At 34.2% G+C, this 23,390-nt stretch overlaps 2 protein-coding genes across 5 annotated transcripts in view; one reads left to right on the top strand and one right to left on the bottom strand.

Moving 5' to 3' along the window:
- Positions 1-376: 376 nt before the first annotated feature.
- LOC128993234 (uncharacterized) lies at positions 377-6,495 on the top strand. 3 transcript variants are annotated; one of them, XR_008490743.1, is made up of 4 exons: positions 377-614; positions 2,914-3,072; positions 3,778-3,941; positions 6,369-6,495. XR_008490743.1 is itself a non-coding variant. In XM_054417002.1 (3 exons), the coding sequence occupies exons 1-3, from the start codon at positions 2,994-2,996 to the stop codon at positions 6,489-6,491; spliced, it is 366 nt and encodes a 121-aa protein (XP_054272977.1). In that variant the 5' UTR covers positions 2,762-2,993; the 3' UTR covers positions 6,492-6,495. The 3 variants fall into 3 exon arrangements, 1 of the variants encoding a protein (XP_054272977.1); XR_008490744.1 differs by lacking the exon at positions 377-614 and adding an exon at positions 1,278-1,428; XM_054417002.1 differs by lacking the exon at positions 377-614 and having other exon boundaries at positions 2,762-3,072.
- Positions 6,496-19,809: 13,314 nt separating this feature from the next.
- LOC128993230 (uncharacterized) overlaps positions 19,810-23,390 on the bottom strand; it is a 119,207-nt gene continuing 115,626 nt past the window's right edge. For both annotated transcript variants that reach the window (XM_054416995.1, XM_054416997.1), the window contains exon 3: positions 19,810-22,496. In XM_054416995.1, the coding sequence (XP_054272970.1) occupies positions 21,738-22,496 (759 nt within the window). In that variant the 3' untranslated portion in view covers positions 19,810-21,737. The remainder of the gene's footprint in view (positions 22,497-23,390) is intronic.

The following is a 23,390-nucleotide window of genomic DNA, read 5'->3' as shown; positions in this document are numbered from 1 at the left end:
ATAAGCTATGCCACACTTTCACGAAAAATTATAAGCTATGCCACAATTTCTCTAAAACGTTATAAGGTATGACACATTTTCAGTTTCACATCTTATAATGGTCAAATAGTGGCGCAGCTTATAATTCCGATTCTGTTCTATAGCTTATAATCCTGATTTTGAGTCATACCTTATAATCCTGATTTTGGGGCATAGCTTATAATTGAAGAGAATGTTGCATTGTGGGAATGGCATCAGCTGCTCGCTTCAGTCAGGTCTACCATATATACGATATTTTATGGTAGGATACGATAATTATTATTATTGTAATTGACCGTACTGACAACTGCGATATCGTAATTTATAATCTAAACATTTATTTATTTAAATCTTTTAAACGATTTTTATACGAGAAATGGCAACAATTACATGCTATATGACAATGAAAATGCAAGAAATATTTATAGTGAGAAGTTAAAAGATATGAAAATGAAGTGAAGGATAACGGCATTGAAAATTAATGAATCTTGTCAATAGTCCGGCTGGTGTTGACAGAAGATCAAGAAGAGGAACAATAATTATTAATAAATTGTAAACATCAAAAAATTCCAAAACTATTGAGGTGTTGAAATCCAGTAAGTTGTGTTTTAATCCAATCCTGTTCCTAGGCCTTGTTATTCAAAGTAACAAAATGCAGTAGGCTATTATTTGCTTGAGCGTTATTAGGTTAAGTTAGTAGGTACAGTTGCCTAGCCTACTTAAGCTTAAGGTAGCTGTGACTCAAGTTACAGATTTCCTGTGACAGGCCTAAACAATTAACTTAATAAAAATATCAGTGAATGTATTCAACGGCTGCACTTTATTTTACGTCCTACACTCATTCGAATGAAAATATCGATTATTAGATTGTTTCATCCGATATATCGTTTGGTTAGGTAGGTTAAGGTTAGGTTAGGTTAACCTTACCTAACTAACCAAAGTCGGCTCTATGACGAATCCTACTGTGACGCCATCATTGTTATGACGTTTTACTGTGACGTATATTCGTCGGAGGGGAAGTAGGAGAAGTGGAATGGGTTATTGCTCATCTATTGCCAGTTTCACGCCGATGGACGTAAAGTAAAGTGCAGCCCTTAAGTTTACGTCCTACACTCATTTGAATGGGTATTTAGTATTCGAGTAGGCCTAGGCCTATATTCGATATAAGTAGGCTATCAAGTTTGTATCATTTGTGTAACCTTTTTTTTTTTTTTTGTCCTAGGACGCTAGGCACGAGCCTGGGATTGTTTTTCACATTACTTCAGGCTAGACCTAGGGGTTGCGGCATTATCACTTAGATAAAATCCATTGGTGACTTGGCGGGGATCGAACCCGGGACCTCACGGACCGAAGTCCCGCGCTCTAGCCACTACGCCAGCTCGCTCCCCCATTTGTGTAACCTTAGAAATGGTAAGCGTGATAATACTGAGCCAAGAGATTTAACTTACAGTTAAAACACAGGTAGGCCTACAGTTTCTTAACTGGGCTACGCTAACTTAAGTTAATATATTTTATTGAACTACAGTATTGAATTAAAAATATTGATTAATAATAGATATTTTAAATATACCTATCTAAGTTTATTATAAAATTAAATTATCATAACCTAACTTAACCAACCAAACTTGCTGATGGTGAAAAAATCGCATGTAGGTTTACTAATCGAATCGATAGTTTCAATAAAATTAGCGTAGCCCAGTTAAGAAACTGTACCCTTTAACTTATTCTACCATCAATACTGTTAATACTATTCAATGAAATGGCGACGATACATATTAGGTATTTTAAGCCAAGTATGAATGGAAATTTAGTAGTCTATAAAATAACTTACAATAGGCAACGTCACAAAACTTAAGTTAGGTTAATTTCACACAGTAAACAAGGCAGCAAACCATGCAGTTAACTTATGGCAAAAAAACATGTAGGCTACCTAAGAAAATGAAATTGTGACACATACCTGAGTACATGAATAAAATTACAAATTAGGCAAGTAGGCCTATGGGTAAACTTTTTTCATATTAGCCCACCATACTTACAATTGATTGTAATTGGCAAAGGCAAATATCCTTGTATTATGTTTCTTTCATAACCTAAAATCAAATGAAAATTCGGTTTGAAGGTGTAAGGCAGGATAAATCTGAATAAGTTCGCGAACTAGCATGATCGGGCCATGGGACCGGGTTTTAATGAGTTCTATGCAGAGAAGGGGCAGAGGCCAAAAAATGGGGTTTTCTCATTTTTTACCCTTAAAACACAAAATTTATCAATTATTCTCTAGACCTTTCTAAAGAAATTTAAAAAAAATAATATGTCATCTATGTATCGTGTTGTGTATAGTGGAGTCTTGGATTAGTTGTCCGCTTAACTGTGTGTGTGTGTAAGTGTTCGCATAAAAAACTCAAGCTAACCGTTGCACCTATAGTGTTAAAAAATTGCACGAATCTTAATTATGACACCAATGGAAAGACACTATAAAATTTAGACGATTCCGTTCAGTAGTAATTATAAAACCCTCAAAATACATTTTTAAATTTGTCCCATAAGAATAACATTAGAAGCTACCTTCTTCTACTTTTTATTTGTTTATGTTTTGCGACCAACAAAAAGCTTAAAAATATTAAAATATATATATATATATATAGGCTATATTTATTTTTATAAATCAAACTTGAAAGCTTTATTTTATACTAAGCTATTAATGTTTTAATAAAAAACACACTTTATTAGTTATTAGTTTAGAGAACCAGTGGCCTTCGAGTTTTTAAGTTTTTATCTACCAATCCAAATATTTGTACAAAGAAAATATGCCCTACCTTGAGCTATAGTTCTATATTCTGTTTTTACTTTTAACAAGAAGTAGGCCTGAATGATGTACACTGCCTATTTTTGTTCCAGGTAAATTTTCTTGTAAAGCTTGGAGCATTGCAAATGTTTGGTGTTAATGTATGAGAGTACTTCACATGTAAACAATATTGATGAAGTTGTCTGCTTATTTGGGGCCAAACAAGAAGGAGAGAAATTTTCTTGGAAAAGAATCGAAAGCAATAAAGATAAGTAAGTTTGGCTAAGTTATCAATATGATTAAAAAGCATTTTCAGTCCTTGTTTAACATTAACACGTTGACTGCTAACACCGACTCTAGTCGGCGTCGCTAGCACTTCAATGTGGCGCGCGCCGACAAAAGTCGGCACCAGACCAACAGAGATATATTGAGTCAGTGTGAGCTTAGCCTCAGACGGAGACGTTATAATCGTTGCCAGCCTGCCAGCTTAGAATGCGAGCTTTACTTTGGTGTAGGTTGGTACTAAAATTTCCCGTAAAATCCTGTCTGGCAATGCTTTTGTCCCGGTTTCGGGGATTTTTTCTCTTCAACCCACATTACAAAGACACTGGATACGGATCCGTGCAGTACTGCTACCTTTGGGTGTTTCAGTGAACTACATCCACTCTCGGGGTAACGCAGCACAGTCACCACTGCTCTTTTGTGATTCGTCAGACTGAAATATTTGAATGCCAATTGCGTTCGCTGATTCGGTTGCGTGCCGGGGCTTCGCCCGCCACTGGGGAGCGCCTGTACGTTGTTTTCAGCAGTCATCATGTTAACTTATGATGTGCTGTGGCGGTTAAGTTTTTATATTTGGAAAAAATACACTTTAATCAACTTACAGCACTGTTCAAGTTTCAGAGTTACCTATGGTGACAGAATAATACAAGGCATATTATTTAAGTAAGTACTGTTTTTAAATTTCTCCGTTTCAGTGCTGCGATTGGCATTTTGGACATTTGTGCTGTGTATGTGGATGTATTGGCAAGCCTGCGCTGGAAATTCGGCACAAATCGGCTGTGTTTACATCCGGTTTAGAGCATTCAAAACGGTGCCGCCAATTGAGACTGCCGTCGCCTGTGAAGTTTGCGCTGTACCGGTAATTAGATTTTTAAGTGCTAAAGGTGTGAAAGCCATTTAAATTCATTGACAGATTAGTGAAGTGTATGGGGAGAAAATTATGAGTGGCGGAATGGTACCTATGCAGGTGGGTAAGGGCATTTAAAGATGGCCGCACCAACGTTCATGAGGAGCAACGCACAGGGTGGCCATACTGACCATCTATCAAATTGTCATGGTGATTTCCAGGATGTGAATCCGTTATCTTCGGAACCGGAGACTTACGCTGTACAACTACACCAGTCTAAATATGTGGAAAGATCAAGTTATTTGTTTATAGTTTATTGCCCCCACACAACTGGTAACAATAAAGTAGTTTCACATCTTTTTGTGGTAAAAAAATGTTAATACCAGTTAGTTATTTTTCCCCAACACCCATTAAACCTTAGATACATCGATTGCTCATACATAGGAGCTTGAACAAAAACAATTATACTAGTTTGATGAGACACCGTGCTTGTCAGATCATGTGAAATGAGAAAGGCTACTATCTTATTAGTATTATAAATGTGAAAGTTTGTGCGTTTGTTTGTGTGTTTGAAGTTCAATCACGTGTTGATTACTGGATGGATTGGGCTCAAATTTGGTATGATGATAGCTCACATTCACAATTAACATAGAGGCATATTTTTATCTCAAAAATCCTTTCGGGCTCCGCCCCAGTGGCTCTAGAGTTTCCCATGTTAACCTTATGAGTACTCATATTTAAATGGAATTAAAGAATTTAGTCAGCTGTTTCAACTAAAAAGGTTGGTTCTATGATATGCAAAGGCATTTAAAGTTATAAGATTTACCAACAGGATGCAGCACTATTATTTTTTTTTCATTTATGAAAACAGCTAATTTGAACTAAGCAGCAACAAAAAACTGTGATACACAATGAGAACTGTCTGTTTACAGTTATGTTTATGTTTTTTAATTTCACGAATAATTTGTGATATTTTGTGAATCTTTAATAATTAATTTTTTCTTTTGTTTGGGTGAGGTGGTAGAACACTATGGCTATGGTAGATGTGTAAAACTATATTCATAGACAATAGAGTAAATATAGACAGTCAAAGAAAGGTTTTGCAATCTGCCGCTAGAGCGTTTTTGCCGTTTGATATCAGTTATCAGTATTCGATCCAGTGTCGTCGTCGACTACTTGCCAGCTGTTACCAGCACTACCACTCTTGCAAACGAAATGATTACTATTCGCTATTGTCATCTTCTGCAATCGCGTCAAAATCATGAACATCTTCCGCGGCCGTATATACAATCGTCTTGCGCGATCGCAGAAAAGACGTGATCATTCTTCCCGTGGTCCGTGGTCACGAAAACGTCGTCTAGCACAGTCGCGATTTCAGAACATCTCCCGCGGTCGTATAGACACATCATCCATCGTCTTGTGCCGTCACGGAAACTTGATCGTTGTCTAGCGCGATTGAGGTAAAATCATGAAATTTACCGACTTTGATATCAAAATAAAGACTAAATCCCAACTTTTCAAGACCATTTTGAAATTCAATACTAATACCTGACTTTCCCGTTTTCCCTGACTACTAGACATCCTGGTTAAATTTTATTTTGACCTTGCAAATATAAAACAAAACCTTCCAATAAACCACTTCCTAAAATTATGGATTAATAAAGAAAAACTTTGAATCATTGTAATGAAACTACAAAAGTATAACAAATATATGTTTAAAAAAAATACAATAAAATATGGCATTTAAATTAGTTTACTGCTTAATATTAAATAAGTCAGTAAACTCCAATTCCGGGGGATTCCTCCAAAGTTGTCAACACTAACTCCCAACTACCAAGTTGTTATGGAAACGGTCACTAGCACTTGATGCTGCAGCGGCGTGCGCCGTAACTACACATTACCCCTGGCGGTCGGCGCCGGAATATACGCTAACCGCAGCACAGCTGGCCACTCTACTCCTGCCCAGTATGGTCAGACCAACTAGCACATGGTTTTATGAAGCCGTACTTGGGCTACCGCTGTATGGTTTCATCATGACATGTATTTCAATCATTCACTGGGTTATAATTTGTATGTATTTGAATGGATACATTTAATACTTAATTGATAAAAGTCTATGAAAACCGTTTAGTGCTCTATGGTCTTCTATAGTGCTATGGTGGACACAAGAGCGTAATCTGATTTGGTTCTACAGTACTTTACTTTACTTTAATTTTAATAGTAGCATGCTGTTAGCAGGTTTGTGCTGTGCTGGGCAAGTGTGTGCAATATCCATGGAAAAATTATGTTGAATCCTCTCACCTTGTGCAAGGATCCTTTAAGTCAATCTCAATTTCTCTTGCAGCAAAGTCCAGGACAAATTAACCACCAAGCTAACAAGACACCCCTTTCTCTATTTAGTTTTGATAACAATTTTGAGTTATTGTTTATTTGTTTCAGGATATCATGACAGAAGAATGCAGAAGGGTTGCTCAGCTATTAACTTCGCCTTATAATCTTTATTTATTTCAATTGTGTTGTAAGAAGTATTTTTTAAACAGTAAAACTTTCTCCAATTTATAGACTACCTAATATGATTCATTGTTGTGTTTTATTAAGGTCCTTACCCTTATCTAAAAAATATTTTATAAACCAAAATGTTTAATGTTGTTTGCCTATTATTCTTGATGAAACATTAAAATACACTCCATTATTGAGCCTAATCATATTGATTTTCTACTTTAAAAAAAGTAAGTAACACAACCAAGACCAGTCCTTAAATAAAAGTACTTCATAATTATCCCAGTAAGACATAATGGATTTCCAAATTCCTCCCTAGGAGTTAATCTGCATCCGGACAACCAAATTTTTAAGATTATTATATTTAAAGAATAGGCTTGCTAATACAAATATTATGTTCATTTATAACTTTTTTCTCATTATCTATACATAAAATTGATTAAAATATGTGAATGCGACTATTATTACTGGTGGGGAGGGGGCGCCACAACCACCTTTGCTCCAGGCGCTGCCAACCCTAGGGATAGCCCTGATATTTACCTTAGGCGGCCTAAGGTAAATATCAGGGTTATCCCTGATTATGCGGCCTAAGTTAGGCCCCTTTTATGCTCAAGTTTGGGTTGCAACTAATGCTTGGTGTGTTGCCCAAAACAAGCGACAAGCAAAATTTAAATTTCTTTCTTTTGTACCGAATGTGATGCAATATAAACAGCAAATTAGAAACGCAAATCCAGTCAGCTGATTAGACATAGGCGACTTACCCAACGGCCCTATGACGTGGTGGGGAAAGCTTCTAGCCAAGGGTCTGTCTCAGTGACCAGTGTGTCTCCAACCTTCCTATGCGTGGGGTGAGTTGTTAAGTGGAGTCGTGCAAATCAATTCGTAGTTTGCAGTGTTAGTTGGCAAAAATTTAATTTTCAAACCCTAAAGCCTATATCCCGCAGGGATATATTTTTTTGGAATTAAATTAAGTTAGGAAAAACTCATTTCATCCTCACCAACTTATACATACCGCTCCCGAAATTTCACGTCTTAGTTCAACCAAAATTCAATTTGTCCGCATTTTGGAAAAAAACTCATCCGTATTATCTCTGATTCCTTAAGTGTTTTGTGTCTGACGTCCAGTTGTAAGTAACTATATATTATTTATTGTATTAGTGTTATAATTACTCTTAGTGGGTCGTACAAGCCGTTACATTTTATGTTATGTTTTGGCCTCCTGTTCTTGAGCACATGTTTTCAGATTCAGATACTGATAAGTACATTTTGTATCCATTTTGATCTAATTAATTGGTATTGATACATAGTCAGTGATATTATTTTTTATTCTAAAAAATAAATAAATGTTCAATTATTTGTGATAAAATTAACGTAATTTGATTAAAATGTTTGTATTATAATCGTCATTGCACACACATTGTTCCCATAACACAGTATTATTCCAAACAAAAGGTTACAAATGTATAATTGCCAATGGTGAAATTAATTATTGGAAAATTTAATACACTTGGAAGGGCTGCAGGTTTGATTCTGGCTTGCGATTGTAGTTAGTGGGAGTGTATTCCAATATAGACGTATCCGCCATAACACTCTTTAGCTATAAATAATAAATAATCTTTCATACGATTGCCTTGAGTTACGTACAGTTATACTGTAACAAATTGGACAATGAGATCTACACTTCAATTTTATAGTCTTTCAGGGTGGCTATAGTGACGTGGAAATGTCAGGGAATATTAAATATCTGGAAAAGTCAGGGAATTTTGTCATAAGTCAGGGAAAATTGTAAAATGTTTAAAATAATTGTTAGTAAAGGTCGATCTGGTGAAAGTACGTATGCCGTGTCACGGAAAACTAAAAAATATGTTTGTACAAATAAATTTTGTGTTTTTGTACAAATTAAATTTTGTTATAAACTGTGTATCATCTTATCAAACTCTGTTTAATTTTATTAAAGCAAACTGCAAAGTTTAAATATAAGCTACAAGCCTGTATCTATAGATTTTATGTATTTTTTTTCATGTCAACAAACATAAGATATTCTTCAGATAAAGATTAGTCCTTTTGAAGATTTAGTTAGTATTAAAATTGTAATTTTGAATTTGTCGATCAGGGAAAGTTTAAAAAAATCATGGAATCGCCAGGGAAAAGTCAGGGAATTTTTCAATGTGATTTCACTAGACAAAAAAAAACTAGCATTCGTCTTTGGATTTTGTGAGTGTTGGAACGTCTCAAACATTATGGACCCGGGTATGGAGTACCCCAGGGTTCCATATTAGGCCCTCTTTTATTCATTTGTTATTTGAAAAATATAGAATCAACATTAACTAATATCAAAAGTAGTCTATGTCTATATGCTGATGACTCAAATTTAAAAATATCTGGGAAAACCACGGAACAAATTGAACTTCTCTCAAATATTGAATTGGAAAACATAGAAAATTATTTTAACCAATTAAACCTTAAATTGAACATAAATAAAACAAATTTTGTATATTTTAGAACACCTCAAAATAAATTCAAACATTACCCACAGTTGGTCTTTGAGGGTCAAATTTTAGAAAGAAAAAATACTACAAATTTTCTTGGATTGAAGATTGATGAAACCCTGAGTTGGGATGATCACATAAAAGGAGTACTTTCCAAAATCAATTCAGGGATACATGCTCTTTCAAAAATGTCAGGCCTTTGTAATACTGAAACTTTAAGGGTAATTTATTTTTCATTCGTCCATTCACACATATCATTCGGTTTATGCATCTATGGTTCTGCAAACATAACTTCTTTAGATATGATTTTAAGAAGCCAAAAAAAAGCTATCAGAAAGATGTTAAAACTGCAAAAAGATGAATCTGTTGTAGAACACTTTAAAGGCCTAAAAATCTTAACAGTTTATGGACAGTACATTTATGATTCAATCATGTACGTAAAATCCAATCCTGAAAAAGTTACTTTAAACAATCAAACACACTCTTACAATACAAGAAGTGGGAATGAAATCCAGACTGATCAACATCGATTAAAATTTTTTGAAAATAAAACAACCTATAATGGATCCAAATTTTTGAAATACATACCAAGTTATATTAAAAATAACAACAATTTAAATTCATTCAAACCTGCATTAAAAAGTTTCTTGACTGAAAGGGCTATTTACTCACTAGATAATTTTTATAGAGGTGCTGGTTAGTTAGTTTAATTTAATTTAGTCCATTTAGTGCTGATGTTTAAAACCATTCTGTAACTTAAGTTCTTTTCTATATTTTAAGAATTTGTACTATTAATTTTATTTTATTACATATTTAATTTTAGGGCCTATGTTACAAATATTTTAAATGTAATATAGGCTATTCATTGACACTATTCAATGTACCAAGCATGTACAGATGACGAATAAAGATATTTTGATTTGATTGATTTGATTTGATTAAAATTTCAAACCTTAATGTCACTGTCGCGGCTATATTGTAACCGCGCCAATCACTTCATTCCTCTACCGAGAGGTTCGATATATGAGTGAAAATTTAAAAACATACGTTTTCATGTCCCTGACCTTTTACTTCGTAGATATTGGATTTGTAGTTTATTATTATGTGTTTTAATATTTTTGGGACGGGGGCAATATGTTACACACATTTATTTGGTTTTAAATAGGTTCTAGGTATTTTTTCGTATTTTTAAAGTCTTGAAATTCACGACCATGACGTGTCCCTAGGGTACATTTTCCAACTTTCACGCTGTTTTTAGGCTAATTATTCATGCCGAAATATATAAAGCCATATTTTTATGTCATCAATGGTTATTCAACTTACAAAAAAGAAGCATATTATAATTTTATTGTCATTGCAAACTGACCACCATGACAAAATAAGTCTGTCCCTCGATTTGGCGTCACGACCATTTGGGAAAATTTTCTACTTTGGAGCACGACCGTGGCAAGCCTGGCGTCGATGGAGTCAGTTGGTTTTAGAGACTAGTTCGGGGTGTACGTCAGGATTGTAGTGCCGGTCGTTTCGAGTTGAAAGGAGGAATTACAAGATTAATAAAGGAAAGATTGTGTTTTTTAGCGAATTTCCCTATAGGGAATAAGCTATTACCGTAGGTCTCATGGTAAGACTTAGTCCCGGGACCGATTTACTTTTTCATTTTGATGTTTCTAGAAGCCAAAAACACCATCCGTTCAAATTCATATATATATATATATATATATATATATATATATATGTGTGTGTCCGTCAGCACGATAACTCGAGCAAAAATGATCCGATTTCGATGAAATTTGGTACAAACTTGTAAACCTACGTTTATTCGAACGAGTTCGCGAGCCAGCATGATCGGACCATGGGAACTGGGTTTTATGGGGGGATTTATGGGGTAAAAATTGGTTTTTCTCATTTTTGACCCTCAAAACATAAAATTTCCCAAATTTCTTCTAGACCATATTGAAGAGCTTAAAAAAACAAATAATCCAGTATATTGAAGTGTTTTTGTATGGTTATTGGTTACGGAGAAAATTATAAATTAAAATTTCCCATGTTATTCTTATGGAGAATAAGTAAACTTTTGTAGTTTGCTTGTTTATGCATATATTTGGATCAAACTTGGCCAATCGATTTATTTTATACTAAGCTGTTAATATTTTACTGAAAAACACACTTTATTACCCTGTAGGCAGCAAACCTAGGTACTCGTTAAACCTAATGTTATTTGAATAGATTTAATTGAAAATCAAATCAGGCAAATGGAAATTCGCTTAGTCTGCAGGTTTGCTGCGGCGGGGGTATTGTAATTTTAGTGTGCCCATGACCGTACATAGTCATTCGATGAAGTAGACATGGTGTTAATTTTTGTTTATAAGATATTTCAATTGCTAGATTAATCTAGAAGTCCACTTTGTATCCTCGAACATGAGGTGCAGGGCAACCGCCAGAACAGAGCCAAATAACACGTAATTTCACGACCAAAGTTTCACGACCATCGCGGGTTTTTTCACGACCAATCTAGCCTTATGGATTATAGTGTGTTTGGTCGTGACAATAACTTTAATATAATTGTAAATTGAACAGTTTAGTTCAATTGAAACACATATTTTTATTATAACTAACAGTATAATTGAAGGATTTTTTAGAAAGATTTAGATTATTTCAGAAAATTCACAACCGTACCGCTTGTCCCTGACCATCACGTTTATGATTTCTATCATAAATTAATTTAAAAAATTAAAATATCGTCATATTTTAATGTTTTATACAAAAAAGAAGCACACCTCTATACAAACATAAAGATTTTTCGGGTCTCAGGTAAGTTTTTTCGGAGTTATACAAACTTAAAAAGATTTTAATTTTTTTTCAATTTTTTGAGTTTTTTATTTTTTTCTAGAAAGACCAAATATACCAAAAGCTCAGTGACCTTTTTATTGTATAATGGTCATAAAATTAAATTAGTTTATTGCAAAACATAGTTCTAAAAATAATATTAACTATTTTTAATATTCATTTAAACGTCTGTTATGGTCGTGACAGGATTTTGTGTTTTTCCACTAAAGATGCTCTTTTAAAAAAAACTACCAAAGATATTGCGTTACCATGGACATTTTATGAAACTTAAAATGTTAATGAAATAAAAATAATAATAAAAGTTTTGAAAAAAGGGGGAAAAAATTTGCAAAGTGCTTTTCCTGAAAACGTACGTTTTTAAATTTTCACTCATATAGTAGTGATTACATTAATGGCAAATATATTAGGGTAAAAGGCCATACATTTCGTAACACATCACCTTTTGTCATCGTTATATTATAATTATATTCTCCACTGAAGTTGTTTTTAAATATATGGAATTGTGATTTATTTACTGATGATTACCTTTAACCTTTGGTATTTCAATCCTAGCATAAATATAGTTCTGTCAAAGAGTCGTAATTATAACCAATAAGAATCCACTACAAAAGATACACCTTGGGTGCACCACTAAGTTTAGTGTGGTAGTGTGCAAGGTAGAGTCAGTGTAGTCTTAAGATTGTTTTCAGCCTTGGAAGAACTAAACACTACCAAGAACCCCCTTAGGACTTCTGGGGGTAATTTTATTCCACAGGGCCCACTAAATTTTTATTTAACATAAAGCTTCCACTGCCAACACTCTGTTGTAATATTTTTGTTCACTTAGTTCTTCCAACCCAGGGGCAACCAATTTGTAAAGAACCAGTCAGTCGAGAGGTATTTGAGAGTTTACGAGTAAAAATATATTTGAATATTTATATATTAAATATCTTGTTAGAAATCCGTTTTTTTCTTTACACTTTTACTTAGTACTGAATCATTTAATCAATACAAATAAAATCTTAAATTAACTTATTACATTACTACATTATGACTATTTTGGTAACTAAGTGCCTTCTTGTGTCAAGTTTTGCTAATGACGTAGTCGAGTTCAGTATGGATTTTAGAATTTTAGTACTGTTTATAAATACTTGGATATATATCATTTTTGATATTACAGAAATTACATCAATGGACAAAACTATTGTCTAACGTATGTTTCCGATCTTTGGGAAGAATATTATAATTTTTCTTGCAATAAAAAATCATGCTTGGGTTACTTTTTAACAGAAAAGTTGCATTAACTTTTGAAACATAAGGTTTACAGAAATGGGGGTTGCACTGTTTTGTAGTTCTTGTCCTGTGACACTGACCGCTACATGACAAGATCGTTTTATTTGGCTAAATGAAGGCGTAAACAGTGAAATAATAAGAAACAAATTGTAAACAAAACATGACCTCTATAATCTACATTGCACCGTACAGAAATAAAACTAAAATTTGGGCTTAAGCTGCTCCATAAGTATGACAAATCTACTAAACATGTTTTGATCATAGATCAAACATTAAGTCCCTTAGAAGATTTGTCATTCTTGTTTGAAAAGCTGAAGCCAATTTTATTGCTATTCTATGCCAACTGTGTAGAGGTTGTGTTTTTTTTACAATATGTTTCTTAATATTGTTATTTCAGTTATTTAAAACCTAATTTAACCAAATAAAACTATCTAATCATAAAAATAACTGGTCTCCTAGTTATATAACCAAACAGTAAAGCACAAATCATAAAACTACCCTAATATAATAGAAACAAGATTTCGTTTACACTAGCGATCAGTGTCGACGTACATGAAATAGACACGAAAAACAAGCTTCAAAATCAACAATGGGAAGAGAAGTCTACTTATGTTGCATAGTCTACGGTTTTATCTATGAAAAAGTATTTTTACACCGGTATTACACAATATTACAAAATAAATATTACCTATACAATAGTTATCATGCATAGCATAAATAAGCAACACGAGCAATATCAAACTTATGATAATATATTTCAGCTTACATAATTAAAGTAAAACAGCAGATACAACACATTATTCTATTATTAAACAAAAACCATTTAATATATACATATATTACATATGTCGTCCAGGGGCCCATTTCATAATAAAGTACAAACTAATATTATTAGTAAATCAGCTGATCGCCCAATGCAAATCTAATGGAAACTACAAGTTACAAGTTGTAACTTGTAACTTGTAGTTTATTATGAAATGGGCCCCAGGAGTAAAAAAAACTTGAAATACTTTTGGTTTTGCTACGTTGGCTGCACTTAACGCGACTTCTTATTGCCGAGTAGCGGCTGCTAGTCGATACGATAATTTGAGGACCATTGCACGATAATTTTTTTGTCTACTCAGGATCGATCAGCTGTCCCATCCGCTATGACGTAATTCCCGCGCGTTATAAGCTATGCCACGTTTTTAAAATTATAAGCTATAGAACAAACGAGATTTTATAAGCTGCAGCACATTTGAGCTATGCCATTATAAGTTATGCCACATTTTAAGGAAACCGTTATAAGCTATGCCTCATTTCTACGATTATAAGCTATGGAACAATTTAAACTTTCCATTATAAGCTATGCCACATTTTCAAGATTATAAGCTATGCAACAAATTCGCAATTATAAGCTATGACATTATAAGCTATGACATCGTACCAGTGAAAGAAACATATCAATATAATTAAAAGCGATATCGTAGAAGAACTATAGATTAAACATACTTGTTTCTTGGAAATTTGTATACATTGACGTTTTCAGTGGAGCAGAACAACAAATTTCAATGTTCATTGTTTAAATATTCAGAGATAGTATGAGTGGCTTGAAATAACCATTTCAATATGAATACAAATTACTTTCAACTACTGGGTTAACAATCATAATATAATAAGTAGGATGGATCAGTAGGTAGGAATAGTAGGTTGGATTTCGCTGTCGCTCACGATTAAAATATGAAAGTGTTTTTGCATTGACTTAAAATGCTGCAAGGTAATATTTAACTAGGTGTACAATGAAGTTGGCTGATGCTTGCACCATTGAGTGGAGCAATGATATTAATCTAATACTTCTGAGAAATATTTAACCGGAAATTGATTGTTTTAATTGAATTCGGGCTCACATAAATTAATGGGATGTATACTTGCAGTATCCAAAGTCAATGCTACTTCTGATTCACGACCAATGAAATTTCTTTTGGCAGTATCCACTGTCCATAATGGTACATTAATTTGTTTCACGTTAGTGAAATGTCTACATGTAGTATCATTAGTTAATAGTATATTCAATGGTATAAGTCTAAGTCTAAGTCATTGGGATGTCTACTTGCAGTATCTAAAGTCAATGCAAATGCCTTTATTGGTTATTCAATTTGTAATCCATTGTTCTTTATTTATAACTAACTAGCTGTAACCCGCGGGCTTTGCCCCGTTTAACTTCTTAATTTTCAAGATTATCTCGTTCGCATGGCTCAATCACGTCCTGGTTGAAGTTTGTTCGCTACGCTCACTCACCTTTAGGTTGGAGCTCGTTCGCTACGCTCACTCACCTTTAGGTTGGAGCTCGTTCGCTGCGCTCACTTGCCTTCAGGTTAGCTCGTTCGCTACGCTAACTCGCCTCCAGGTTGAAGTTCGTTCGCTACGCTCACTCACCTTTTGGTTGCAAATTAGCTGTTGTCATAAATGTAAAAGAAATAATAGTGCTGCACCCTGTTGGTAATCCTTGTAACTTTAATGTTATTGAACATCATAGAACAGAACCAACTTGTTTAATTGAAACAGCTGTTAAGATTCAATAATTCCATTTCTCATAAGGTTAACATGGGAAACTCCAGAGCCACTGGGGCGGAGCCCGAAAGTATTTTTGAAATAAGAATATGCCTATATGTTAATCGGGAATGTGAGCTATCATCATGCCAAATTTCAGCCCAATCCGACCAGTATTTTTTGAGTTTACTTTTCCCATACACACATACACACATACAGCAACCACCTCTTTTTTATTAAGGAACGCGGCAGCGTTCCGCCCCGCCAAGTCCCCCAGCGGTACACAGCTGCTGCAGTGTATATATACATGACGTGACAAAGTGGCTTTTTTACTCGTCTATAGCTCTGAAGAAACAAAAGCTATTAAAATAATTGTTCATCCACTGGATAGGGGCAATCATTCTTGGCAAAATAAAAAAAAGAATTTAAAAAAAGGTTGTGTTTGAGCCAAGAAAAACTAGTTTGAAAATTCACAAATTTTCCTTGTTCTCCTTCTTCTCCTTAAATGTTGACGGACCTACAGCCCAAACCACTGGCTCAATTTTAATGTTTTTTATGTTGTTTGAAAGCCCTTAGCGTGTAAATGTGCCTTTTGAGGGTCACAAGTCGGTGCGTTGACCCATAAACCCTTGGCAAGCCCTCAAAGTACGATTTTGGCCCATTTAAATAACATGGGATTAAAATCAAAACAAAAGAAGGATCAGCTGCGATTAAATCTCAATTAATTTAAAATGTTAGAGAAATTCATAGGATCAGCTGAAAAATTATTTTAAAACTTTTATAAAGTACTAGCTGTGTACCCGTTCTACGCACGGGGATCTTATAATATTCAGTTGAAACCTTCTTATATAAAGAACAGCAGTTGGTTTGCATATTTTAAGATATGCTGGCCAAACTATTATACATAGCTTCATTTTATGTTGTTTTTTGTTGTTCCGGATCGGTATGACAATCAATAAAAGGTTAAATTACCTCTGTGTCTGCCGGTCGATCCTATAACGGTAGGCTTACTTTTATTTTTACTATCTGATCTCGTTTGCATGGCTCAATCACGTCCTGGTTGAAGTTCGTTCGCTACGCTCACTCACCTGTATGTTGGAGCTCGTTCGCTGCGCTCACTTTCCTTCAGGTTAGCTCGTTCGCTACGCTCACTTGCCTTCAGGTTAGCTCGTTCGCTACGCTCACTCGCCTCCAGGTTGCAAATTAGCTGTTGTCATAAATGTAAAAGAAATAATAGTGCTAGTGCTGCACCCTGTTGGTAATCCTTGTAACTTTAATGCTATTGAACATCACAGAACAGAACCAACTTGTTTAATTGAAACAGCTGTTAAGATTCAATAATTTCATTTCTCATAAGGTTAACATGGGCTTCCAGAAATTCCACGTCAAAAATCGACAAAAACTTGATTTTCAAGGGTTTACTGTTAAATATCTAACTGTCTCATATTCGATGAAATACGTCTAAAACCATCTCATATATGTATAGTATTTGGAAAATAAGTTTCAGGCGGGACAGTGCTATAGTTATTGAGGAGTAGTTGTAATAAAGTGCGTATTTTAGCGTTACCAAGAGAATGACAGATAGACAGACAGACAGACAGACAGACAGACAGACAGAAATTGAGATAAGGTTTGATTCGGTTTCTCTGACCTATGAAATGTAAAAATAACCAAAAAGTTCATTATTCTAAGCAATGTACAGACAAAACTCTAATTTTATTTATATAGATTTTTTTCAGGTATACCGAATGATTTGAGCTACTTACTATATAAAATTACTTAGAGCAGTGATATTCCCCGATACTTTCCATTGAAAAATGCAGTGTACCGATGGTACACTGGTACAGCAGCTCGTCATTTTTAACAGTTTAATACTACTTATCAAAACATATGAAACCTAGGAACTTGAAACTTAGTACTAGTACTAAGGTTAGTTTTAACATTGTTTCTTCATAATATTGCCAAAATTTATTTAACTAAATAAGGTTAGTTTTATGTTTTGATACACTAAAACAAATAAAACAATCGGGAAAATCCGTCTACGTATGTTAAACAAGCAAAAAAGTGAATGTAAAAAGTGATATGTAAATTTAGGATAAAAATGAGTTTTTCAATATTTGTTTTGCCTTATGCTATTTCTAACAAACCTAATCTGTTTGATTACATTTTTACTTCTCTAATAAGGGCTCAATTTACACTAGTCTTTAGATATACGGGTTTAATTATCGGAACACTTATGTAACACCAATGCATTTTATGTGTAGTTGTGCCCTGGTCTATATATAAGAGAAAAGAGGATTTTTATTTTAACTGTTAATTTTCTACAAAAATAAATACAATCTAACAAAAAACCACTAAGTGGTAACACTTCCCCCGCCAAGTCAGCAACCCAAAAAAGACAATAAATCACCACTTTTCCGCCAAGTAAAACAATGTAATGTATGTAAGTTTGGCCACTTGGCGGCAGACTTTTGCTTGATCACTTTAAAAAATACCATAAAATTAGTTTCATTGAGCAAGTATCTCTCCCAATAGTACATTGCTAGATGAGAGCTTATTTTACAAAATTTGACCTTATTTGTGTCACATTTCATAAAATCATAATAGTGATGGTTTTATATTTACTGATTACCTCGAAATTATTATACTTAGTTGGACTAATTAATTAGAGAAGTTGATTTGTGAAATTATCCACCAACGTAACTTTAATGAAAAAAAAACAAGCAAAAGTCTGCCGCCAAGTTGCCAAACTTACATACATTACATTGTTTTACTTGGCGGAAAAGTGGTGATTTATTGTCTTTTTTGGGTTGCTGACTTGGCGGGGGAAGTGTTACCACTTAGTGGTTTTTTGTTAGATAATAGTATAGACTAGCAGAGTACCCGTCCTTCGTACGGGGTTGGCAAATAAGTATAAAATGCTTATTGCAGTTTTACCCGATCTTTGCGTTTGCGATGTGAGAAAACACGATTTGAAAAAATTTGCTCATCGAACAATATTTTTGTAAACAAACAACTCGTAACATAAACATTTCAATGACAGTTATAAACCAGCTGTCAGTTAAACCAGCATTGAAAATACTTTAAATTGCTAGCGTCGGCTGCTAGACTTAAAAAAAAATCTAACTTAATTTCTAAAAAACTGAAACCCTAAACTGAAATTATGGCTTCGACATTCCCTAGTTCTCAAAATTATCTTTCTTTCAACACAAAAATCATGAAAATCCGTCAAGTGGTTGATTCAGAATCGTGAAATAAAAAAAACCTGTTTCGTTTTAATATTATAGAAGATAGATAGAAGATATGCTTTGTATGAATGTTTTGAAAATAAACATATTAATATGTTACATTTATGTTACAGCTCTTTTGTTTACATTTGAGTGTGATTTATCAACCCATAAGGCTCATGTTAAACTTGTTTGGATTCATGTAGGGCAAAGCCCTGAAGTCCGATTTTTTTTTCACATCCATGCCTTCCCATAGTTGAGTTGGTTAACTATAACTATAGATAAAACACAATCCCTGAGACTTGTGTTGGTTAGTCTATGCTACAACAATGACTGTGCTAAATTTCATGCTGATCCCTTCAGCAGTTCAGGAGGAGTATTTGTACAACAAAAGCAGGAGTGTAGTAAAAGATGCTCCAGGATTGAGTACTTTTTTACCAACCAAATCAAATTAAATCTATTTATTCAGCAAGAATTAACAATGCAAGTTGTATTGATGAAGTCAGCAATAAAAATAAAACATGGCTTACACAAATTTCTGTAAATTATTTACAGATACTAAATATACAGAGCATGAATAGAGTCTCCATCAGAGCAGTCTGTTTCTAATTTTTTGGAACTCCATTTTTGAGTATATAATAAACTCAGGAGGATCTTCGGAACAACCATCTGTGAATACTAAGTTGTTTGTTGTTGGTGAGTTAATCATATTTTCCCCCTGTTCCTGTATGTACGATAAAACTTAAATAACCATACGTACATTTTGTTGTAGATCTTTAGGAGTTTCTTCCAGAACAGCCCCATTCTTTTGTAAGCTTGATGGGCATGATTTAAACCTCATCACTAAGTATATTTATAAGGTCTCTTTTCATAGTAAAATCACAACCTATAATTTGTGGTGCGTGTTTATTGCAGTGTTCCTTATTCCAGGGTATAAAGCAACTTCAATCAAAAAGGAACCAACATTTTGGAAGGGTAACTAACAAACAACGGTTATAAAAAACAAATTCGATTTATTTTACATACCGGTACTTAAATATTAATCTACAGAAGACACATTTCATTCAAAATAAATCACAAATTGACTTAAGTTCCCTTGGTAAAATACAACAATCTATACAACTAACTTATTACACTGTTTTATTCATTTATATACAACATAAAAATACAAACTAATCATTAAAGGAACTAGATTCCACTTTATAGTATGATCAGTAAAATTATATTCAATATTGGCAGAGATCTATATATTCTATAATATTATGGAATTGTTTTTTTGTAGTTAAATTACTACAGTGTACAAGAACAGTCCGAGGTACCTATACAGTATTTAGTATACTATTTGTAGATAAGTTATAATTTAAGAATAGTAGTCTATTTTATAGATAAGGGGCGGTGTAAGATATTATTAATAATGATTTCTTTCACTTTAGGATTTCTTTAACTATTTTCATTGTTTGTTAAATTCTAGGTATCTAGCCAATTTCATGAGAACAAATTTCTGATTTAGCAATGTTCCAGCTGAAAGTTTAATAGGTTTGTTAACATTTTTTAGGTTACGTTACTTATTAAAGTAAGCTATAAGAAGATACTTGTTGATAAACATTCCAGTATAACACATCATTAATGAGTAGCTCCCTCATAATGTAGGGTTTTCTGGTATTATGATGTGATATTACTTATTTCATACTTTCAAGACCCGCTGTATGGGCAGTGTACAACCAAAATAATTATTGAGAAAATCACATCCAAAAATTGGTTTTGGAATTTGTCAATTTCTGTTTTATACAAGTTTATAGCTAAAGTTAAAAATAACATTCAGTAAATTCAACAATTCAACTATCTTTCAGCAGCATTAATCGTTTTTGAATGATATGTTTTGCTTTGTTTATACACAATTTCACAGTTTCATACCTATAAATACACTTCTTAAGCTCAATATTTACATTAGTGGAACATTTTGTACACCAAGTATATAGGCCTATGCATAGATTTTTTACAATAGTATGCGTATTAATTTAAGAAGGAGCAGGACTTCATTTAATTGAGTCCCTATTGATTTTTAATGTGGTTTTTACTTTGACAATTAACAAACCCAGAAGGTACAGTATTCACAAGTCTTTAAGTAGGGAAATATATTGCTAAGTATGGATCTCTGGAAGATGACTGTGTCATTAAACATATAAAAAATAATGGTAGAAGATTTGGATGCTTTAAACCATGATAGGGACAAGCTACAATTCAAACTCAATTATATATGCAATCAAAACTTCAGCCAGCATTTTGCTAGTTTAATGACGGGGTCATCTCTGAAAGGCAAAGATTCCTTAACTAGCACTCAATCAGAAATTTTCAAAAAAAAATTTAAAAATAAAAAAAGTATAAAAGTTCTTTAAAATTTGAAAAGTTATAACTTTTACAACCCTAATAAAATGAAGACCTAAGTAAGTTCATTGATAAGGACTACTCATTTCTTTTACCTCCTGACTTCAGGTATTGAGAAACATAGATCAATTGGAAATTTTATTTCTTCAGAACTTAATTTTTGTTTTGTTCAAAAAGACGATGATAATGGAATTTGTGTGTGAAAGCGTGTTTCGGTTTAAAAACACTTTCTGCTGTCGGTAGGGCCGCTTTAGTAAATGGGGTGGGCCTGGGCCCAGAGAGAAAGGTTTTAGGTTTGTTAGAAGGCGAAGAAAAGACAAATTCCCACAGAAATGGGACACAATTTTCTCTTGAGCTCATCGCACATCACATGCAAACCGCTATCGGCAGTGAAATGGTCCTGCTCCTTAAGCATGTTTGACTTTATAGACCTAAAATTTATACTAAGTGATAAGAAAGGAATAAAAAATGTAAAGACTGAAGCATGACCATCATTGGCCTTGGATCACAAGAGTAGGAATGTCATTTGATATGCAATAATTAATAGTATACTCTAAATTCTAGTTGAAAGATTGGTCCAACGATATAGCCAACTTGTTTCCTTTTTCCACCCAGTTTTTCAATCTCCCCCTCAGTTCCTCCAGTGATTTGGACTTTGCCTTGTTGATCCTCTTGTACTTAACATCTTTGGGTTTCGTAACAGATCGATGATTGCTCATTACTCTGTTATAAGTGGTTACGTGGTTTTGTGGCTCGGGCGGTTGGTCTTGGTCTAACCGTTCAAAGCTGCCGTAAAGATCCTTCAGTCGTCCCTTGTGTGTTTTACAACTAGGCTCTTCAATGCCAGAGTCAGTTTGGTTGGTTTGATTCGAGGATTGCGGTTGGTCTGAGTCACCGTCTTCTTCGACACTGTACACTGTTTCTAATACTTCCGGTCTCCTGAGGAAGCCGTTGTTTCTCCTCATGGACGAGTACTTACAACTGAGTGGAGTGTCTAGAGCGTCTGATACACTACGGATGACTGTTACGCCTTCCGAGGTGTGTCGGAAGTCATCATCCTCCATTATCACTGCACTGTCACTGTCGTTGAGCGAGTCAAGGTTCGTCTCCTCTGCGCACTCCAGCCCTGCGTCTATCAGTCGACTCTGCAGCTGTTTGATGGCTCGCTGCTGCTTAATGATGATCGCGTCTCGCTGCGCCAGGAGAATGCTGATGTCGTGCTGCTTGCGACAAAGCCGAGCCTCAAACAGAAGCAGCTGTGACGACAAAGCCCTCAGCTGTTCACTGCGATCACGAGCCAGTTTGCTGAGCATATCCTCCTGGAATGGAGAGAGAAGTAAATCAGAACTTTTTCAAAACGTAACTTACGCTAAATGTAGGGAAACTCCAATGGTAAAAAGTATTGCAAAATATTGCCGATGTTTCATGTGGACTAGAAAGAGATTTAGTCACCTCAAATTATATTTCAGCAACTCCAAATAATTGTGTGACAGAAATGTTAAAGCACCATTGGTGTGAGCAGACACATAGCATCTTCAGACACTTTCAAAACAGCATCCCTTTTAGCATATATTGTTAATCTTTTAATTCATTCACACTTTTATTAGTTAATTTGATCTATCGTGCCAAGATATAAGTCTTTTGAGTTTTATTACCCAAAAGTTCCTTATCATTTATATATGAGTAACTCTCAGGGGGTTTGTATATCCAAGAGAGTTTTCTACTTTATAGCTTTTTTTAGCAGTACGGTACTTATAACTTTGATCACAGTGTCAATCTTCAGACAATCACTGCAACCAATCTGCTGAACTATTAGACTTAATTTAAGTACTGTTTGCTATTTGTTGCACAAAGGCTAAAGAATTATCAAGGAAAGGATAGACTTTAGAAATAAAGGGATAAGAAGAGAGTTGGTTAAACTCAAGTAGAAAAAGAATACCTACTAGAAAAAGGAAGACTAAGATAGTTAGGAAATGCGAGTAGAGAGAACTCCAAATGAAATGGAGCTGATTGTGAAAGAGAAAAAGAGTCTGGGTAAAGGACTTCAAAGAAGATAGATGAGATGAATATGGATGTGAAAAGCGAGATGAGTATGAGTATGGTAGATTGGAAGAAGAAGAACTGTGAAGGAGTAGAGTATAAACAGAGAAGGTTTTGTATGTGGTATGTTTTCTCACAGTGCTCAAACTAGTGACTCAGTATCTTATCAATAC

Source organism: Macrosteles quadrilineatus, unplaced genomic scaffold (genome assembly GCF_028750875.1).
Source record: "Macrosteles quadrilineatus isolate MER2022 unplaced genomic scaffold, UCM_ALF_1.0 Scaffold_4__1_contigs__length_99947679, whole genome shotgun sequence".
In the NCBI taxonomy this organism is placed as follows: domain Eukaryota; kingdom Metazoa; phylum Arthropoda; class Insecta; order Hemiptera; family Cicadellidae; genus Macrosteles; species Macrosteles quadrilineatus.
This window is presented reverse-complemented; position numbering and strand designations above follow the sequence as displayed.